The sequence below is a fragment of the Emys orbicularis genome, chromosome 3 (assembly GCF_028017835.1).
Source record: "Emys orbicularis isolate rEmyOrb1 chromosome 3, rEmyOrb1.hap1, whole genome shotgun sequence".
NCBI lineage: Eukaryota > Metazoa > Chordata > Testudines > Emydidae > Emys > Emys orbicularis.
The window spans coordinates 202267532-202290206 of NC_088685.1; the positions used below are offsets into that span (position 1 = coordinate 202267532).

At 40.9% G+C, this 22675-nt stretch overlaps 1 protein-coding gene across 5 annotated transcripts in view; it reads right to left on the minus strand.

Moving 5' to 3' along the window:
* COMMD1 (copper metabolism domain containing 1) overlaps positions 1–22675 on the minus strand; it is a 136688-nt gene that overhangs the window by 2734 nt on the left and 111279 nt on the right. Inside the window, exon 3 of one of the 5 annotated variants that reach the window (XM_065401122.1) lies at positions 4008–4062. The exons of the other annotated variants lie outside the window; for them this stretch is intronic. Within the exon in view, the coding sequence (XP_065257194.1) occupies positions 4015–4062 (48 nt within the window). The 3' untranslated portion in view covers positions 4008–4014. Of the gene's footprint in view, positions 1–4007; positions 4063–22675 lie in introns of those variants that run through there. 5 annotated transcript variants of the gene reach the window in all.

Consider the following 22675-nt stretch of genomic DNA (forward strand, 5'->3'; position numbering starts at 1 on the left):
TAATCATCTGAGGCTTTATAGTTGCTCCTGATGGGGGTAAACTAACATGTACATGTGCAAGCATAGGCAATATGCAATTCAAATCCACAGGTTTTGGTATAACCACTACAAATTGGAACATATAAAGCCAATTTCTACTTAAAGAAAAATATACTTCCAAGCCTTAGACCGCAAAGCTTTACTACTTTTTGCCTTTCTCAAATACACCAAAGAAATAATTTTGTGCACATCTACAAAAAAGTCCACTATGTCACAGATCATGTTATAGTCTTGACTGTGTAGATAAGATCAAACCACCTTTTAAACATGTTACCAACCGGTTTCACAGCTTTGACCTCTAAAACCAAAACACACACTAGCAAAACCATTAGCAAAGTTCTATTTTGACATTTTAAAGAATTTGACTAAGCCATGCTATAGTCCTGGGGTAGGGAGACCAGATAGCAACTGTGAAAAAACGGGACGGGGGTGGGGGTTAATAGGCACCTATATAAGAAAAAGTCCCAAAAAACAGGATTGTCCCTATAAAAACGGGACATCTGATTACCCTACTCTGGGGTGAAATCCTGGCCCCACTGAACTCAATGGCAAAACTTTCATTGACTTCAGTGGACCTGGGATTTCACTTTTTAAAGAACAGAGCCACAATTATGCAATTAGAGCTTCACTGAACACTACTCATATCAATAGGTGTCCACACATATGCAAAAGATCTGTCTGTGCAGATCCAACTGTGGATCAGGGCCTAGGCCTGTAACACAGCTCACCTACATGGTCAGTGTGAGGAACTGAGCCCATGGTTCCTGTATCAAGGAGCTTAGTCGAAAAGGCAAAGGAGGAGACCCACAGGATGCTGATAGCTTTGAATAACGGGGCAGTGATGGCTTTATCTTACCGTAGGCTAGCACGCCTATGCCTTCTGGAAGTGATGTGAAGGAGAAAGTATGCACAGTAAATGGTCCTAGATTTTTTACATACTTTTATTACTGTATTGTAAACTGTTGGAGCTACCAAATGAATGCCATCTCCCCCTTGGAGTATGATAAAGGACCATACAGTATAGGTCACAATAGTACTGCACTGAAAGGTGACATGCAAATAGGACAAAAGAAGTTGGGCTCTTTTGACTTCACTATGATACATAAAGGTGGGCCATCTCTCTTTTTAAATAACAGTTGCTTAGAAACAGATGGAGTTAAATTTAACTACATCTGTTTCTAAGGTATTTAGGCCTTGTCTACATAGCAAAGGTTTTGCAGTAAAACCTAAGGTATGAATTTAAACTGATACAATTATGCCAATATAACCACCCTCCTCTCCCCTCCCTTTGTGATGACAAACTTATTCCAGTGTTAGAATGAGGTTTTTTTTCAGTTTAGGTTTTGTCACTTGGAAAAGAAGTTTAAGTTAACTGAAAAAACTCATCTTTTATACCAGAATAAGTGTCTACATGGTGTAACTATGCCAGTGTTAATATAGCTAGCATATCTTTTAAAACTTTCGCATGTAGATAAGGCCTGAGTTAAATCAGAATAATTTTTTTTATTTAGACAAGGCCTGAAACCTGAGCAATTGAGAGGAGCAGGGTTTTTGAATTAGTCTGGTGTTGGTTTTTGTTTTTAATAGAAAACCTATTTAACTCAAATTCTTGACAACCATTGGAGGAAAAATTGCTTTCTTTGTGAAAGACTCAATCCTCATCCCTTCATTTCAGAGCTAAAAAAATTTGTAGTTCAATTATTTAATGCCCTAAAAAGTCATTCAGTAAAGAATGGGAAAGCAAATTTGATATCCCTGATATTTCTTAGGTAAAACAAGGAGCAGAAAAAAAAAAAGTGGTTTCATATGTATTTGACATATAAAGCCTGGTTAAGGATGTCTGAAGAAGCTCTGAGGCATGGCTAAAGTTGATTATTAGGTCTGTGAGACAGAGGCCTGGATTTCAACTGAGGTCTTAATCAAAGAAACAGAGGATATGTCTACATTGCAATTAAAAACTCACGGCTGGCCTGTGCCAGCTGGCTCGAGCTAAGGGGAGTGTGCATGTACTTTGGCTACGTCTGAGGCAGTGCAGGACAGCTGTCCATGTTTTCCCAGAATACACTGATACAAACACAGTTAGGCACCATGGTAGATGCACAGATGCATAAACTTGTGTTGTGAAAATAGCTGCTGTGTGGGCACAACTCAACCTTGTTTGTTGCAACCTGAACAGAGGAGAATGTCATGGCCTGGTTTCCGAGGTCATGGCACTCCTTTTAGCACAAGTGATGTTTCATAGACTTTAATATGAATCACGGACTTTGCAAAAGACGGAACTGATTTAGCTTCTTTAACTTCACCATATATTTTCTTCTTTTTGCCAATGTTTTTTTTGCAGACATTAGTATCTCTTTTTGAAATGCTGGCTTGACTGGGATTTCTTTGGGACCTCACCCCTGGCTGCATAAGGTAAAAACTCAAATACAAAGTGCAACAGGAAAGCCCCCAAACATCTTGTTGCTCTACGTTAGAGATTAAGAACCAGCATTAACTTTTGACCTTCCTCTAGCTCTTGTTACCAAAAACTGTAAGTGGTTTTAAAAAGCACTAGCAGTTAAAAAGTGGTTTTACATTCACACTTAATGACAAGAAATACATTATTAATTTCTGTTATCTCTATTTATTAATTGTGTGTAATACTACAGTACACAGAATGCTTTTCTGACAGTAAAGTGGAATTGTGGAAATCAGGATTTCGTTAAAAGGCAATATAAAAAGTGCTTGAGTTCAGAAGTATTGTCCTTTGTTCCAGTCTCAAGTCAAAGTAGTCAGTAGTAAGTGATTAATAGGAGAAATAAGTTGATAATTTTTCATTGTAATGTGATGCAGGAAAGGCTGAACCAAGCAATCACTTCTGTACATTACTCTAGATGTATTCATTTATTGCATCTCCTTTGCTGAAGTCAGATTCCTTTATGGCTAAGCAAAAAATAATTATCGGTAATTCTTTAAACTTGGATACCATTTTTCCTTCAATACCACAGAGTGATTTACAATCAATCAAGCCTCACAAGACTCCTGTAAATTGGAAAGTATAACCATTTTACAGACTAATAAATAGAGGCACAGATATTAAAATGATTTGTTTAGCAGGGCGTGGTAACAAGAACTCGGGAGTATCAGCTTCCAGACCCTTGCACTGTACCATAGCTAGGACAGTAAAAATGAGAAGAATAATTCCAAAACAATATAATAAAATTCTGCCAAAACATGTGACCAAGGAAAACATTTTAGAGGAGTGTCCCAGAGCATGGGTCGCAGGGTCTTAAATTAAGGATGGCTATGATTGGTTTCCAGGAGTTTGTGTGCAGGTTAGTCTGTCCCCAATCCTGCCATCAAGCTTTTGCAAGTAGACAGCTGCCCACTGCATGGATCCTCCTGTGTGGATTATATTGAAAGATCAGGGCCTCTGTTCTTTTGGTCTGCTTCCCAGCCCTATTCTAGTGAACAAATCTGTACTGAAATAAATAGTACAAGAACCTGCCCTTGGAATGTTTCAGATGTAAGCACTGCTTACATTTCTATTTCAAATTTAAGTGGAATTATATTTAGAAACAAGAAGATATACAAATAGAAACTCATGCTTAGTATGAGCTAACTGACCATTACCTATCTTTAAACAGAATTATCAGCATCATCGGGTTTAGCTAAATTTATGCCTGGCAAATGACTTTCTTCTAAACATTAAAATAAGGGACCGGGAATCTGGCTTGTGTACGGCCAGCAGGCCTGGACCCTGGTGGTAAACCAGTGAGCAATTAGTATTTGATGTGTATTTTAAACAAAGCTTACTTTCAGTACAAACACTTGAGTCAAGTTTGCATCAAAACAGCTAGCTGGGGGTAGATAAAACGATTATAGAATTCAAGCCACACAAATGTATAGTTGAAAATAGTACAGCAAGTCACTAATACATCATATGATTCTGTTCTTTGTGATTATCACGTACCAATATGTACTTCTAGCAAACACTTAAGTGACTGAAATGTCCAAAGAAATATTCATCTCCCATAGCAACGTCTAGAAGCAGAAGCAAATATCAGAATGTTAGTTTCCAGGGTATTAAGTTAAACAGAGAAAGAAGATGTTTAAACCATAAATCCAGTATACAAAATGACTATCAGCTGATGCATTCAATGGACTGTTCACATTGGCTTAACAGAAGATAGACCTATTAAAAATATCACTTAACTTGATTAAGTAAAAAGTTTATAGATGTAATTGGATGTATTCTAGCTTAGCAGCATGTGTTAGTTTAGCGGAAAGAATTTCAAACAACATTTGAAAGTTTCTGTGTGTCATACCTTCTAGAAATGTACTACTTAAATCTATTTTAATAATTTTACAGAGGCATGGGAGAGGCGATCGTATAAGCAACACCTCATATCACATCTAGGTGATTAGCTGGGTGGGAAAATGGTTACATCAACTATATATTCTATAATGCACTATACAGTTAACACCTGATTCAAAAGAAAAGCTAGGCACACAATGTAAATACACACATTTAAATGAACTTGCACAATCATTTACATATATATCATAACCTTCTGAATGGCATATACCAACACTCGTATCTCAGAAGTAGGTAGTCATGGGTTCCATTTTCACTTGGGGATGAGGACTCTCATGTAATACCAAAACTACAGTGATTTTATCTTGCCACCAGATATGCATAATGGCTCCAATGTGCTGTTTATAGAATCACAGAAATGTAGGGCTGGAAGGGATCTTGAGAGGTCATCTAGTCCACCCTCTTGTACTGCAGCAGGACAGAGTACACCTAGACCGTCCCTGACAGGTGGTTGTCAAACCTGTTCTTAAAAACCTCCAGTGATGGCGATTCTACAACCTCTCTTAGAAGCCTATTCCAGTAATTAACTATCCATATAGTAGGAAGTTTTCCTAATATCTAACCTGAAATCTTCCTTGCTGCGCATTAAGCCCATTACTTCTTATCCTAGCTTTAGTGGACATTGAGAACAACTTTATGACAGCCCTCTTTGCAACAACCTTTTATATATTTGGAGACGTGTCAGGCCCCTCCTTATTCTTGTTTTCTCAAGACTAAAACATGCCCAATTTTTTCAACTTTCCTCATAGGTCAGGTTTTCTAAACCTCTTATTATTGATGCACTCCTCTGGACTCTCTCCAATTTGTCCACATCTTTCTTAAAATATGGTGTCCAGTCCTGGACACAGAACTCCAACTGAGGCCTCACCAGTGCTGAGTACAGCGGGACAATTACCTCCCATTTCCTATGTACGACACTCCTGTTAATACACCTCAGAATGACATTTGCCTTTTTTGCAACAGCATCACATTGTTGGCTCATATTCAATTTGTGATCCACTATAACCCCCAGATCCTTGTCAGCAGAACCACTGCCTAGCCATTTATTTCCCATTTTGTATTTGTGTATTTGATTTTTCCTTCCTAAGTGCAGTACTTTATCCTTGTCTTTACTGAATGTCATCTTGTTGATTTCCGACCAATTCTCCAATTTGTCAAGATTGTTTTGAGTTCTAATCCCCTCCTGACTTGTTGTCATCTGCAAATTTTATAATCATACTCTCTACTCCATTATCCAAGTCATTAATGAAAATGTTGAATACCACCAGACTCAGGACAGACCTCTGTGGGACCCCACTAGATATGTCCTCCCAGTTTGACAGTGAACCATTGATAACTATTGTTTGAGTATGTTTTTTCACCCAGTTATGCACTCACCTTATAGTAATTTCATCTAGAGTCTAGACCACATTTCTCTAGTTTGCTTATGATAATGTTATGTGGTACTGTCTCAAAAACCTTACCAAAATCAAACTATATCACAACATATGAAATTTTCCCAGCATTTTCATGTGCTGGTGATGAAACGTGTCTTTATTTCAGAGCTGTGGAGTTAGGTACGTGTCACTATTTCATGATGCAATATTACCAGGGTGTAGCTGGGTACATTAGTAAATCTGAGGGTATTCCATTAGAAGCTGGACTTTTCCATCTCTTTTAACCCCCTCTTCCCAAATAGGCTGTATCAGCATGTCTTCCTGTAATGGTGGCTGTCCTAATCGACTTAGAGCTTCATTCCTGATGCTCATTGGTTCTCCAACTGTAGTTTACAGCCCTTACTGGCAAGCTGGCTGGTCACATGATGCTGTTTCGTCTCATTTCCAGTTGCTAAATTGGATAAGACGTCTGATTTACATACACAAATACTGTTCTAATATTACTTTCCATGTAAACAATTCCTGTAGCTACCACAGGAATGTTATGCAATCATAAGTGAGCTTTGCTCAGTCCTCTCACACACCCCGGGAGTGGAAGATTACCCAGTCTTGACTCTGCATAGCTACACAGAGACTGCTAACTACTGCTCTGCTGAGTTCATTTTGCCTGAGGATACCTGTCGTCCTTAACGGATCACAACCACAACAAATGGATGTAAAAGAATAGATAAAAACATAAGTTGTCATGACAATGTACAGTAAAGTGTGGAAGGTACCTGAAAAGGGAAAAAATATTAATTGTGCCCACTTTTGCTTTTTCCCAATTCAGGATGAGAGTAGCACGCACCTAGTTTCAAATGTGATAAGTGGGGATATTTATGTTCATGAGCATGCTGCATTTTTGCTGTTTAAATGTTCAGATAAAATGCACCCAATAAATGGTAAAAACTAAAAACCATGCTTTGCCTCGGGTTGCCTCTCATAAGGCTCACGCTGGTGCGGCATGATGTAATATGAGGACGTTGCATCACATCATGATCACATTGCAGGATCCATTACTATCCTGCAAGATATAGCAGGATGTGGGATGGCCACATCAAAATTTGGATAATCCCAGAAAACTGGGATGGCAATTCTATTTGCCCAGTTGGCTTGATATGAACACATTTCTGACACAACTTGACTCTTTGTTTATAATCAAATTTAGAGCTATTTTTATAATAAGCTTTTAATTGTGACATTCAAAACCCCTAAGGTAAAGTGCAATGCATTTCCATAATTCTTCATCCAACAGACACAATGAGTACAAACACTTGGTATTCAGAGGATCTCCCAGTTTCTCTTTATTTTGGAATTACATGAACTGAGACTCTCTTAAGCTAACAATTATTATGTCAGCACAGGAAAAAAGTTACCTCTATTTCAGATTTTTTTTAATTCTTTTAATGTAGAATCAATCATGTAATATCACAGATTAAATAGAAAAGATTGCAGAGGTTGGAGAAATTCCAGGAGCACAAGGCTATTGGGTATTGTGCAGTAAATGTAATTTAACTGCTTTTATGTTATTAATTTATTGAAAATGTTCCATCTATCATTTTGAGCCTTAAATGACAGAGTATGTGCACACACATTAACCTTCTCATGTTTGTACCTCTCATAATGTCCCACTAACTTTATGTAGGGAAATTTTTGCTCCCATCAAAGTGTTACAGGAAAACGCCACTGTATCATAAAATAGATTTTAATCAGCATATCTAATTACAAAGAAAAAATATATTTAAATGTTATATAAAATAAAGAATTAAACAGAACGCTGACATCTTAACAGTTTGATGCTGAAAAGTTAGTTTTTGTTTGTTATGCTCTTTTTGAATCTATGACTATTTCATATGTGAGTTTATTATTTTCACCCCTTGCCATCTTCCTATTTTGGAGATCATATTTAACCTGTTGCGATTTCCTTTTTTAAATAGTTGCTCACTCCTATATCGAATTTTTACCTTAGGTGAATCCTTATGCCCTGCAACCAGAATAGTGGCCTGTTTCATCTCCTCTCCCAATTCCTTTCACTGAGGATTTCTTATGCATTCTCCTAACTAAAGAAAAAAATGAAATCAAACCACAATGTGTAAATGGGAAGCCTGATAACAAACAAGTCATGTATGCATAATGTTCAAACCAGTTTATTATCTTGCATTTGTGATTATCCATCTCATGTTTCTTTTCATTACTGAAAAGGGACCTGAGTCATAACTACTGTGAATACCTGCTTCCAGATGTTGCCAGGACACTGTTAATTCATTACTGATTGAGATTAGCTGAATCTTTGGATTAGCTGTTTTGGACAATAATGTCCTTCTCAAGAGCATAAAGCAATAGTGTTAGTACGTCAGAAATAGCATGAATAATAGATATAGGATAATTATTCTGGATAATGGAAAAATTATAGTCAAAATTTATGATGGTGGCTCATACCAGAGGTTCAGATAATGGATATGTATAAACATCAACAGAATGCCAATTCAATCCTCATATTAAAGTACCATTTGAAACCAACTTATTTTTATTGTGAAAAATTGTGTGTGGTCGCTATTGTTAGGTACAATATTACAGCATTTTAAAAAATGGTAAATAAAGCATTGTGAGATTCCAGCAATAATCTTTTATGTCGGCATAACTGATCGATCATGAGAACGGCCATACTGAGTCAGACCAAGGGTCCATCTAGCCCCGTATCCTGTCTTCCGACAGTGGCCAATGCCAGGTGCCCCAGAGGGAATGAACAGAACAGGTAATCACCAAGTGATCAATCTTCTGTTGCCCATTCCCAGCTTCTGGCAAACAGAGGCTAGGGACACCATCCCTGCCCATCCTGGCTAATAGCCACTGATGGACCTATCCTCCATGAACTTATCTAGTTCCTTTTTGAAGGTCACTTAAATTCTTTTTTGTTAAGCTTGCTTTCTTGGATCTCCATGCCTACCTACTGATATGCTCAATCAGTTGGCAGAATTGCTGAGTAAAATCATTTTCCAATGCTGCTTGGATGACTTATTTAAGTAAGTGTGGAAATTACGTCAAGTATAGAATCAAGATGCATTAAAACTAGAACTACTCCTTTTTATGAATAAACCATTCAGTGTCTATAAGAGAATTCCTTCTGGAGTATGACTTTTCTGTATAACAGATCATAAATACTGTTCTGTATTTTACATTCTACAACTTTTGCCTCAGATGGGAAATGAGGTTATCACTGTCAAAATCACAGGATCAAGGCTAGGTTCTTTAAAAAAAAAATTTATAGCACCTTCCATCCAAGCATCTCAAAATGCTTTAAAGCATTAGGGTGAAATTCACCCATGCAGAAGACCCACAAGAGCCTATGTGCCACTTAATTAGACCCCACTTTAGAACCGCAGTAAGGGCATAAGTTGCTTACGTTACTTAGGGTCTTGTGCAGGACCTCTGGAATGGGCTGGGTTTCACCCAATAATGAATTAAGCCTTGCAACACCCTTAAGTATTTCCCCCATTTTACTGATGAGGAACTTGAGGCACAGAGATTAAGTGGAAGTTGTCATATCTGTTTTGAATGTGCTAGTAACATTAACTAGGCTTGTGAAACCATGAATGACAAGGAATAGTCTTCAACTGAAAAAAAAAAAAAGACCCAGATTCTGATACTCCTATTCATGTTGCGTAGTATCTTACTCTGTGAGTAGTCCTAGTGACCACAATGATTTAATCTGAACCACTCATGGAGTAAGGTGGGAAGGGTATTAGAACATGGCCTTTAGTAGGAAACCACTTGAAGGTGTAGCAGAGCCCACCTGTTATCTGAACTGAAAGTAGTATACGTCTGTTACAGGAGCCCTCTATGCAGTATTCTTACAGCTTTCTCTAGCACAGCATCTTCCAAGCAACAACCAACAATGAAAGCTTATCACTTGGCTTCAGGCTTTTCATTTTCTCTCTATGCCAGGGTGTGTTCCATCGATTTCAGTGGGAGATTCAGGTGCTTAGCAATTTTCAGGATCAGGCCCATAATTCTAACAAGTAGAAATTTGATAACCGAAAGACAGATTCATCACTAATGTAGCTCAACGGAAGTTAATCAAGTTACACCAGGGATAAATTTGTCCCACACTATTGTTGCTTAAATGTAATATAAACCTTTCTACACTCAGGTTAAAATACTACAACTACAATACTACTTTAACTATGGCTCCAAATGCTGCAGTAACCCTAGTATGATCTGTTGTGTTTTGGACTGTTAACTGTACTTTATTTTTCAAAGAGCAATACTAAGGACTGAACTGTTTTCTTTTTCCTCACAATAGCAGTGACAGAGGGACCCACTCTTCCTTTATGGTACTAGCACTGTGTGCTTCACTCAGGACATGTCAACATGGGGACACTCAGGAAAGTGAAGTGAATCAAATAAAGGTGTGAAGTCAATGTGCATAAGTTAAAGTGCACTAAAGCCTATGGATGTTCTCATTCAGGAGTAAAATGGTCTTCATTCAGTGTAATTGCGGCAAGAAGCGGAGTGCCCCAGGGGTTGGTCCTGGGGCCGGTTTTGTTCAACATCTTCATTAATGATCTGGATGATGGGATGGATTGCACCCTCAGCAAGTTCGCAGATGACACTAAACTGGGGGGAGAGGTAGATACGCTGGAGGGTAGGGATAGGGTCTAGAGCGACCTAGACAAATTGGAGGATTGGGCCAAAAAATCTGATGAGGTTCAACAAGGACATGTGCACTTAGAAAGGAAGAATCCCATGCACCGCTACAGGCTAGGGACTGACTGGCTAAGCAGCAGTTCTGCAGAAAAGGACCTGGGGATTACAGTGGACAAGAAGCTGGATATGAGTCAGCAGTGTGCCCTTGTTGCCAAGAAGGCCAACAGCTTAGTAGGAGCATTGCCAGCAGATGGAGGGAAGTGATTATTCCCCTCTACTTGGCACTAGTGAGGCCACACCTGGAGTATTGCGTCCAGTTTTGGTCCCCCCACTACAGAAGGGATGTGGACAAATTGGAGAGAATCCAGTGGAGGGCAACGAAAATGATTAGGGGGCTGGGGCACATGACTTACAAAGAGAGGCTGCAGGAACTGGGGTTATTTAGTCTACAGAAGAGTGAGGGGAGATTTGATAGCAGCCTTCAACTACCTGAAGAGGATGGAGCTCCACTGTTCTCAGTGGTGGCAGATGACCGAACAAGGAGCAATGGTCTCAAGTTGTAGTGGGGGAGGTCTAGGTTGGATATTAGGAAACACTATTTCACTCGGAGGGTGGTGAAGCACTGGAATGGGGAGGTGGTGGAATCTCCATTCTTAGAGGTTTTTAAGGTCCGGCTTGACAAAGCCCTGGCTGGGATGATTTAGTGGGTGTTGGTCCTGCTTTGAACAGGGGATTGGACTAGATGACCTCCTGAGGTCTCTTCCAACCCTAATATTCTATTATTCTATGACACTCCTGAATGAGAGCATTCACATGGGGTGAGGTGGAGTGGAATGTTAATGTGCATGGACTTCACACCTTTAAGTTCCTGAGCGCTCCTGTGCAGACAAACCCTTATTATACTGGCCTAAAAGGGACATAAAGTCCAAAAACATTAGCAGAAAATAAAATTCTGACTGAAAAATGTGTATGTTCCTATCAACATACACCTAGAGTGGGCACAAAAATGTCTTCCAGGTCAGTTACAATTGATGTGAATATGAATAATATATACAGTGCAGGCTACTGTTATCTAGCAGAAACTTTAAGAAAATACAATCCTGTTCTGTGGTAGCTAGAAGATAATGCAGACATCATCACTATAGAATTAGCAGTTATACTCCATTATAACTCACTGCCTGAATCCCAGGGTTATACATTAATGTTTAGGACAGAAACAGGCAATTCAACATCTCTTATCACAGAAAAAGACTCAGTACTTTCTCCTCCACTGCAGAACACTAAAAAAGAGATCATGTAGATGAGAGGAAGGGGTGGACACAAGAAAGAGAGACTAGAGAAAAGAGGAGAAAACAGAAGAGGAGAGTTGCAGAAAATTACATCTTGCTAAACAGTGCACTCTAAGTCATGGCGCCTGGCCTATAAAAAAGACTAAGTTCCAGCAACCAGATGAAGCAAAAGCAACAGGCAAAGGCTAGAATCAGTTTACCTAATGTAGGAAAAATCAAATGGGAAGTAGGTGTCATTAAAATACTTCTAGACCTCACCTATTTTTCAATGATTTTTTGAGGGTAGAACTCTAGAGCTTGAGACCCAGTGGGAGATCTTATCAATTCAGCTTCCTTCCTTGTCTTTCCTTACACTTTCTCTCCCACTTATATAATTCTGAATTTGCTGCAGTGGTGGTCACAGGGCTTCACCTTAAGCAGCAAGCGAATCCTTTCCAAAACTAAGACAGACTCCCATTTTATTAGTAGAAGTAAGCCAGAGTTGAAGGTTGCGGCCTGCTTTGGAAAGATATTACCACCACTGGTCTTACTCTAATAGTATGCTTCAGATAACACTTTGGAATACAGCACCTTGAGCACGAAAAGCTCTGTGTGGAACCACATTTCTTCCATTCCATATGTTAGATTTCTCCTTTCTTCCTTGCCACACTCTCGCTAATTCCGAACATTAAATTGGGAGACTACAACAAATCATGATATTTTTATTTTTTCCCCAACTTTAGGAGGAAGTCACCTGCCCCCCCCATTAGTGGGTGAACATCTTACAGTCAATATCCAACCTTGAATGCACACACAAAACTGCAACCTCCCTGTCCACTGAATGGAGGGGCACTTAATTTACACTCTCCTATCCTCTAGGTATGGGGACTTTCCATTCTATTCCCTTAGTCTAGCTGGACTGGATAGAAAACTACCCCATACATTCCCTCAGTCCTCTGTGCCCTGCCTACCACTATTCCCAAATCTTGCTATATTTGTTTTTTTTTTTTTTAAAAGGGTTATCATGAATTTCTGATTTCTGCCAGAGTGGTGTGAAGAAACCTTACTGTGAATGAGAACTAGGCATTGTGTTTAGAGTCCTGAGAAAACTACAATGCATTGGTGACCTCCCAGAAAACACCATCCTAGCCACCATGGATGTAGAGGCTCTCTACACAAACATCCCCCACACAGATGGAATACAAGCTGTCAGGAACAGTATCACTGATGACACAGCACAACTTGTTGCTGAGCTCTGTGACTTTATCCTCACGCACAATTATTTCAAATTTGGTGACAATATATACCTCCAGACCAGTGGCACTGCCATGGGCACCCGCATGGCCCCACAATATGCCAACATTTTTATGGCTGACCTGGAACAACGCTTCCTCAGCTCTCATCCACTCACGCCCCTTCTACACTACATTGATGACATCTTCATCTTCTGGACCCATGGGAAGGAGACCCTGGAAGAATTCCACCATGATTTCAACAGCTTCCACCCCACCATCAACCTCAGCTTGGACCAATCTACACGGGAGGTGCACTTCCTAGACACCACAGTACAAATAAGCAACGACCACGTTAACACCACCCTATTCCGAAAACCCACCGACCGCTACGCCTACCTTCATGCCTCCAACTTCCACCCCGGACACACCACACGATCCATCGTCTACAGCCAAGCGCTGAGGTACAACCGCATCTGCTCCAACCCCTCAGACAGAGACCAACACCTACAAGATCTTCACCAAGCATTCTCAAAACTACGATACCCACACAAGGAAATAAAGAAACAAATCAACAGAGCCAGACGTGTACCCAGAAGCCTCTTGCTACAAGACAGGCCCAAAAAAGAAACCAACAGAACTCCACTGGCCATCACCTACAGTCCTCAGCTTAAACCTCTCCAATGCATCATCAGTGATCTACAAACCATCCTGGACAATGATCCCTCACTTTCACAGACCTTGGGAGGCAGGCCAGTCCTCGCCCACAGACAACCCGCCAACCTTAAGCATATTCTCACCAGCAACCACGCACCGCACCATAACAACTCTAACTCAGGAACCAACCCATGCAACAAACCTCGATGCCAACTCTGCCCACATATCTACACCAGCAACACCATCACAGGACCTAACCAGATCAGCTACAACATCACCGTCTCATTCACCTGCATGTCCACCAATGTTATATATGCCATCATGTGCCAGCAATGCCCCTCTGCTATGTACATTGGCCAAACTGGACAGTCACTACGCAAGAGGATAAATGGACACAAATCAGATATCAGGAATGGCAATATAAAAAAACCTGTAGGAGAACACTTCAACCTCCCTGGCCACACAATAGCAGATGTAAAGGTAGCCATCTTACAGCAAAAAAACTTCAGGACCAGACTCCAAAGAGAAACTGCTGAGCTCCAGTTCATTTGCAAATTTGACACCATCAGATCAGGATTAAACAAAGACTGTGAATGGCTATCCAACTACAGAAGCAGTTTCTCCTCCCTTGGTGTTCACACCTCAACTGCTAGCAGAGCATCTCACCCTCCCTGATTGAACTAACCTTGTTATCTCCATACTGATTTATACCTGCCTCTGGAAATTTCCATTACTTGCATCTGATGAAGTGGGCATTCACCCACGAAAACGTATGCTCCAATACTTCTGTTAGTCTTAAAGGTGCCACAGGACCCTCTGTTGCTTTTGTTTAGAGTCTGTTTTCCAGACCCTTCCTCATCTTTGTGCCCTGACAGCATGAGCTACAAATAGCCAGCAGGGTTCAAGAAGTCTTAAAACAATTAAAAATACCGTATTAGATGCCAGGTACACCAAGTACTGTACAAAACAGGCACTGTTGGCATTATAGACAGGCAGGACTTTCACAACTAAATTAAATTACATTTATTTGGAATGCCACTCCCTTTGGATCAATACATACGTTTAAAAACGGAAGGGGGTAAGCTAGGTTTTTGGCAGAGCATCGGCTTCCTGTTTTATTTCTTAATTACACTTTCTCCAGATGATGTTGGCTCCCCCCTCCCTTTGCAAGCCTTCCCATTGCAGGTTCTCACAAGAGTACTGAAAAATAGAAAGCAGCACCATCATTTATTGTAGTTCTGCGGTGTGAACCATTAACTAACAAAGAGGCTGTCAGAGCAAGGGCTGCAAGGATATGTGAAGTCTCCTACAAGTTTTCCATTGAGGGATATCGGATCCTAGAAGCACATTTCCTTCCTTGTTTACAATAAAGATGCTTTACTGTGTTCTCTCCCGTGCAAATCTGTACGCTTCTTTCTATTCCTGTTTGACAACTCTGTGTTGCGTTGTTTAATTTGTTGTTGTTGGGCTTTTTTAAAAACACACCTGCAAAGCTGAAGTGCCACAGCCAGCAGCTTTACCAACGGGTGCTTAATTTCTAAATATCCAGGTCATTTCTATTTTCAGGTCTTGTAACATCTAGCATCTGCTATGACTATGGGGGTTGTCTACAGTAGGCTTTGATTTTTTTCTGGCTATTTCCCACCATTGTTACTGCCAATTGAGCATGGGTATGGCAGGGTGGGCACCAGCATTTTAACCACCATATAATCTAACCCACTCAGAGCAGATTTAAATAAAACAGTGGTTAAAATAAAATGTTAAAACTAGCACTGCTTTTGTTAAAGATGAAGGGCAAATCTAAAATGAAAACCGAGCTAATCCCAGATATATATGCTGTCTCCAGTGTAACCAGGCTGCGGGAGGCATTCAGCACAGAAATGTACGTATCTTTTTAGAAATCAAATTTCATCTACTTTGAAATTCTCTGGCACTTTCATAGATCTCTACACAGAAAAGTTACGCTGATTTAACTAAATCTGTTTCTTTCGTTAACCGCATCATGTGTGGACACACAAACCACGATGGGGCAATCTGTATGTGTAGTCAAGGCTTTAGACACCTAAACCCATATTTAAAGCTTTTATACACACAAAAGTTGATTCACATCAATTATAGTGGCATAGCAGTACAACCAGTAACTGGAACAACTCCCCTAATACGGATGTAGTAATACCAGTATATGCCCGTGTTTATGTATTTATAGCAGTATAACTTACTCCTGTGTGGGAAGGCAAATAAGCTATATCAGTATAAGGCACCTTTGTATTGGTATAACTGCATCCAGACTAGGACAGCACCAGTATAACTATTCCAGGTGAGTTTGTGTGTGGAGGGGGAAGGGAAGGGAAATCACACTCCTAACTGAAATAGTTATACCAGCCCCAAAACCTGTGTACAGACCAGCCCCAAGGTACCTAAGAAACAGGCCTCATTTTCAGAGGTGTTGAGCAATGTCATTGGATTTGAAATCTTGGCTTTAGATTGCCAGTTAGCTTTAACGAAGACTCTATTAGTGGTTTGTTCCAAAAGCAAACAAAAGACTAAATTACTTTAATTTAACAAATGTTAGAGACATGTTGTTCTAAAACTTCTCTTTTGTTCCTTTCAGAACGACATGTGCTTTTGCTCTTGTATGGAAGGTGCAAGATTACATGGGTTGATTGGAAGCAGAAAAGCAGATGGATGAAGAACAGAGTTTTCTTTGTTTATGTTTTTTAATATTTTAAAGGGAAAAATATGACCATGAAAAATGAACACTGTAGTAAGATTCACAAATTGTACCGTCACTAGGACCATGAGCCTCTCTTGCTGGTTTAATTATTTGAGTATTGTGTGGCCAAACTTCCATAAACCCTGTCTATGGGTAGGTCTACACTGCAGCTGACTGGGGTAATTCCCAGTTCTGACTGAGCTACCATGTTAAAAATAGTGGTGCGGACTCAGTGGCACAGGTGGCTTAGGTTAGCTGCTTGACTACAATCCCACCTGAGATCCTAGGTACATGCTCAGACATTTAGCCTGATCTGCCTTGGCCACACTGCTATTTTTAGTGCGCTAGCTCAATCAGGCCTAGCCTGTGTACTTCTTCCTGAGCTGGGAATTACACCTCCCAGCTGCAGTGCGGATGTAGCCTACAAGTTCAATCAGGTTTTGTTACTGGGCTCTGACAGTCATTTGTACTGGTTCTAACACACGTGGTTTTGGCCACATGGCAGTTTTTGCATAAGAAACATGGCAAGCATGTTTGTGCATCTGCCTCTGTGTAACACAGTGTTGCTGGAGCCGGGTTGGTCCCAGGGTATTGGAGAAATAAGGTGGGTGAGGCAATATCTTTTATTGGCGTTGTAGCCTGGAATTGTGTCTCTCTCACCAACAGAAGTTGATCCAATGAAAGATATCACCTCACCCACCTTGTCTCTGTGTAACACTATCTCTCCAGCAGCAATGATGCAATGAGCCACTGCGCTCTAGGCTGTCCTACTGCGCAGTGTTGGGAGGAGGAAAGACTGCTGACTTAGATACACAGACATGACAATACAGCAAACCAGCTTCTCATCACCTGGGTACAAGAATACCAAGCCTACGCCACTGGTAAGGGCACCATAGGGTTAGCTGCCATACACAGTAACCAAGATTTAGCTGTGCTGCATATGAACACATGTCACTAGCTGCAAGCTTGGTTAAAAGATGATGTATATAGAGCAGAAGGGTTCATCTAGATTATAAAAATAACAGTTCAATAATCATTTTAAAACTTGCTCTCAGTTCAGCCATGCTATGAAAAAGTTCAGCCTGGCCATTGTGACCTGAATTAAAACTTATGCCAGTGTGTTGTGTTCTTGCCAGGCCTAGCCTGGGTATTAATGGGCTAAAAATAAAGTTTTTGCTTATGTCTTTACCTTGAGCTAAAAGATGGCTTTTTCACTTAGTTCTAATATCCACGTAGGCTGGACTGAACCGTATTATCTCTCTATTGTTCAGGAAGTGCTGTTACTCTGTATTGCTGTTCTCTTGGTTTTTTTGGCCTTGCCTATACTAGCAAATTTTTGCAAACCTTTCCCATTGTTGCACGCTGTCATTCAGCTCCAGAGTCAGAAATGCTAGTGTGGAAGCATTGTAATATGTACACTTTCTCCTAAGCAAAGCAGAGTTAGATGAAAGGGTTGTTAAAATGCCATCAGCTACTCCATACCAGGGCCCCTAACTATTGCTCCTGAGGGAATTCTGCACCAAAATAATACAAATTCTGCGCACAATATTTTAAATTCTGTGAATGTTATTTGTCAATAAATAAATGTGGAGGCTCCAGTATGGCGCCACTGGCTGCATGAAGGTGACAGATCACCCTGCTGCCCACCTCTCCCCCAGGGACATGGACTCGGCAGTGAGACTGCATCTGACCCCGACATAGCGCAAGGGCTGGGCCTGCCCCTCTGCACCAGGTGTGTGCAGGCAGGCTCAGCCCAACAGGATCCAAGGAACGAGGGGCTTAGTGTGGAAGGATCCATGTGTGGGTTGACAGGGTTCTGTGTGGGGCAATCTGGATGCGGGTGGCTCAGTGGGGGATCTGGGTTCACAGGGGCTCGGAGACGGTGGTGTTGGCAGGTGAATGTGGTTGGGGCTCAGCAGGGGAGGTCTGGGTGTGAGGGGTTTACCAGGGGGTCCCGGTGCTGGGGCAGCGAGGCTTGGTGGGGTGGGAGTCTGGGTGCAGCTGGTTGGGGCTCAGTGGGGTGGGGGTCTGGGTGAGGGAAGCTCATGGGGGTAGTCAAGGTGCAGGGGAGGGTGGGGCTTGTCTGGGTGGGGGTTCAATGGGCCTGCTTAATGGGGGAGCTCCAACTGCAGCTACTGCTAGGGACACCGCACGTTGGGCTCCCACTCCCTACCCCCGATTCCCATATCTCCTCTTCTCCATCTGCCCCCTGCCCCTCCCTTCACTCCACATCCCCCTCCCCCACCCATCCCCTTCCTTCCCTGCTGTCTCTTTCCCCTTCCCCACAACCTCACCCCCTTTCCCCATCCCACCCCTCTTGCCCTACCCCACAACAGGCACTCACTGTTGTACAGAAAAAAGCACACAGAAGGGGAGCACGACCACCAGTAGGACCCCGGAGGTGGCATCTAGTTGCAGGGTCATCAGAACCAAGTGGCACCCTCCTTCAGCCGGGCAGCTCTGTGCTTGCAGAAATGGAGGGGGGCAGTGGCACGTGACCCCGTGTACCCCCCATGCCTTGCCTCTGTTTGGGACGTGGTTTCTCTTTGCTTCCCTGTCACTTTCTATAGGAAAGCAAAGAACTCCATGGGCGCACAGAATTCCCCCCAGAGTAAACACTGGAGGTGAACCATGGCTAGTAATGATTGGAAATGTATACAGTTTCCCTACAGGAGACAAGTCCTTTTTATAAATGACAATTTCTTAGTCTGCAAGTTCTTCAGGACAGGGATCATTTCTGTTGTACAGCGCCAAGCACATTAAACAAATGCATAACCATCCACCATCTTCGAGAGATCTCATGGGACTCCCAATATCATGGAACTTGATTTTAAGCAACTTTAAAAATTGTAACTTAAAATTCATAAGAGTGCTCCCACCTATTCAATAGCGATTACAAAAGGTTTTCAAACACCTGAAGAACCTTATAAATCTCACCAGCAGGTCAGCCTCAAACAATGACAACACATAATAGGCGTCATGAGGCACTGGCCAGCATTTTTACTATAAACAGCAAGTATGGTTACTATAAACAGAAAGACTCAACAGTTAAAAGTGCCACTGATTACACTTAAATAATATGAGCACTTCCTTTTACTACACTGAAGGCTTGCAAATACCATTGCAATGGAGAAAGGGACGGTTAGGCGTTATATCACTATTGCAAAGCACAAATCCTCATTAGGACCTACATAATGAGTTTAATTTTATAGAATAATTATGAAATAAAAGCAGACAAAATATAGAGGACAATTTTAGAAAGGACAAGACACTGAAATTTTTTTTAATCTGGTCTCAGACTAACCATGAGAAATTTCAGTGTAAAAGTTTTATGTATAGAAAGTCCAAAATCGGGTTTATATTGGAAGTTATTTTATAACCTGAAGTAGAGAGACATTGCTTTATTACAGCTTCAGGACTTTCTGCAGGGAAGTATCAGTAAAATTGTTGGGCCACTGGAGTCTGAGGCAGTCCTGCCACTGACTTCAATGAGCTTTTGACCATGCCCACTGACAGACACCAGCACCATTTGCAGTCATGGAGATAATGAAAGAGTGAAAGGTATTTCTTTTAGGGGAAAAAAGAGAGTTAAAGAGTTGCAAATTTTTTACTGCTATTTTACTGAAACTCACGCTTGCCAATATCTATAATACGTAACTACCCTACTGTCCACCTCTCTTTCCTCATGCAGGTAGAAAAGCTAAGAAACAGGACAAAAGCTGAAGCTACGAAACTATGAGCATGCCAGTCCTACAAAGAGACTCTATCCATGCAGAGTCCCGTTGATGTCAAGGGGCCTTAGGCGTTGCCCTTTGCCTTAGTTAATACTATAACTTTGTTTTATTAAACATGTAATTTCATAATTTGTTAGAGGAGTGAATGAAGCTGTGAGTGAAGTACCAAATCTGCATTGCTATCACTGCACCACATACATCAGATTTTTAAATAACTGAATCAATCAGGACAGAGCAGAAACCATTTTTCAGTGTGCCCTTAAAAAACACCCTTGCCACGAAGGGTTTTTTTTTTAAACTCACAATATTTCACGTTGCTTTTGACAGACTTCACACTTAATGACATCTTTTCATAAGGAGAGTTGATTCAGAGGAACATGCTCTACATTTCTGTTTAAATTCAAGGACAAGTAGTAGTAAGTCAAAACCATTTCCATAAGAGAACTGCAGAACAGTCATTGAACAATTGTAATAGTGATCCACAGTTCATATAAAGTCACTCACATATGAAAACTGCAGCTATTTGTGCATGGGAAAGTACAAACTTCTGATACTATCCATCAGTTATTTTTAGCGGGTCATTCTCCTCCCCTATCCCACACTTTGGCAACCAGCCATGTTCTTAAAATATCAGGACAGGACCTTCAAAATATGTGAGGACTTAACCCCATCTGAAGCACAGAGTTGCATGTGAATGACTGAGTTAATTTTGTGTAATTTCTACTCCGAAAGCAGGATTATCTCCCATGCCCCCGACCCCAGTAACCATAAATTCCAGTCTGTATCCTCACAGTGCAGTTAGCTTTTACAGGACTTGCTCTGTGGTACATATCTGTAAAGTGCCTTCCAGCTTTCTATAGGCTCCCTTATCAACCAGACTTCTTGGGATTTGGAACTTTTCCCGAGGCAGATTTAAGGTAATTGCTTCTGTTGAAGAGCTACAGTAACAGGACGTTTCCTTCGCTTTCATGCCTGTGACTGGACAATACACGTTCTCCCCAAACCTGGGATCTCCAGTGGATTACTCCAAGTTGCCTCTGTGACCATGACTTTCTATGACAGTTATGTTCCAGCAAAACAATTGAAATGTCCACCTCAAGAGTGAAATGTGTGTATGCAGGAGACAGAGCCTTCTGGCAACTGACCCTGGATCTCACTCCTGAAAGAAAAGACACCAGGCTGACTTCTAACTTCAGCGCTTTCAGAGCAAAACGTAAATCCCACCGAGCCTTCCCACAATAATACCATCACAAAAACAGTCCAGTTCCCACTGAACAGAAGTGAGAGAGAAAGAAAAATGCATTTTTGTGCACGTGCCTCATAATTCGTGGGGGCACCTGATACTTCAGTTTTCAGTTTTATGGTAGCCTAACATTATGTTTGCTTTTAATTGGACAGCTGTTGCATACTACGCAGCAAGTTTCTTTGAACTATTTATTCACAGAGATGCTCAAAACTTTTTTCTTGAATTGTTAGTTAATGTAGAACCCAGTGAAGTATACAAAAGTTCACATTATTCCTACCGATGCACATTACTTTGCCTTCATCTCTGGAGATTTGAAAACATACTTAGCTTCATTAATTAATGAAGCTGGGTTCAATTGCCTCATGCTGGTGCTTATTTGTGACCAAAACTACCACCACCACTTTCAGATACTGCCTATTTGTTTTCAATGTTGTTCTAGCCCTGTTTGTCCAGGACATTAGAGAGACAAGGTGGATGAGGTAATATTGTTTATTGGACCAACTTCTGTTGGTGAGAGAGACAAGCTTTCAAGCTTACACAGAGCCTGAAGACCTGAAGAACTCAAAAGCTTGTCTCTCTCACCAACAGAAGCTTGTCCAAAATCCAGTGTTGCCTCACCCACTTTGTCTATCTATTTTCAGGAAGAACTTGGGGCTATAGTATTAGCAGTGTATGTGAGAGAGAGATGCATTGCGAGAGATGCATGAAGAAGTTTCGGGTGCGCTAGTTGCATTATGCTTGACTCAGAGCCAGCAACAGTGTCTCACTTTCAAGAGCTCTCAATTCACTCACACATTTAAAAGAGAATTCAATAAATAACTAAAAGGAGTTTTGAGAAAGACGTGCATGGCGGTATGCTTGACTTGTATTAATTCTTGTCTACTGCAGACTTCGTAGAATGCCACTGAACATCATAAAATGGGTCTTAATTCCCTTGGATAAAAGGATTATCCTGAGATAATGTGGACAGGGAATTAGCTTTGCATTTAGAACTGCCCCTCTCCCCTCTAATCCCCAATTAATGGCTCTTGAAACAAGTTATGAAAACAATTCTGAATATAATAATATAGGAGTGGGATTGTGTGTCTGCCTGGGGCTATGGCATATGTTTTTGGGATTTCCCCCTCATCCCTTTTCCCCTTAAACTGCTAAATTAAACTAAGTCAGAATGGTGCTAGGTTTCTCCCTTCTCTCTTTTTGAGTCTCAAAAAACGTGACTGCTTTACTAGTACTCAAAATGAATATTTAATCTATGTACCTTACTTCGATGAATCTGTTTATCATCATTCAATTATTAAAATCATCCCTCTTGATGCTATAACGTTCAGATTCCTACCTCTTCAAATTGTGGTAATGGTAGTTTGGTT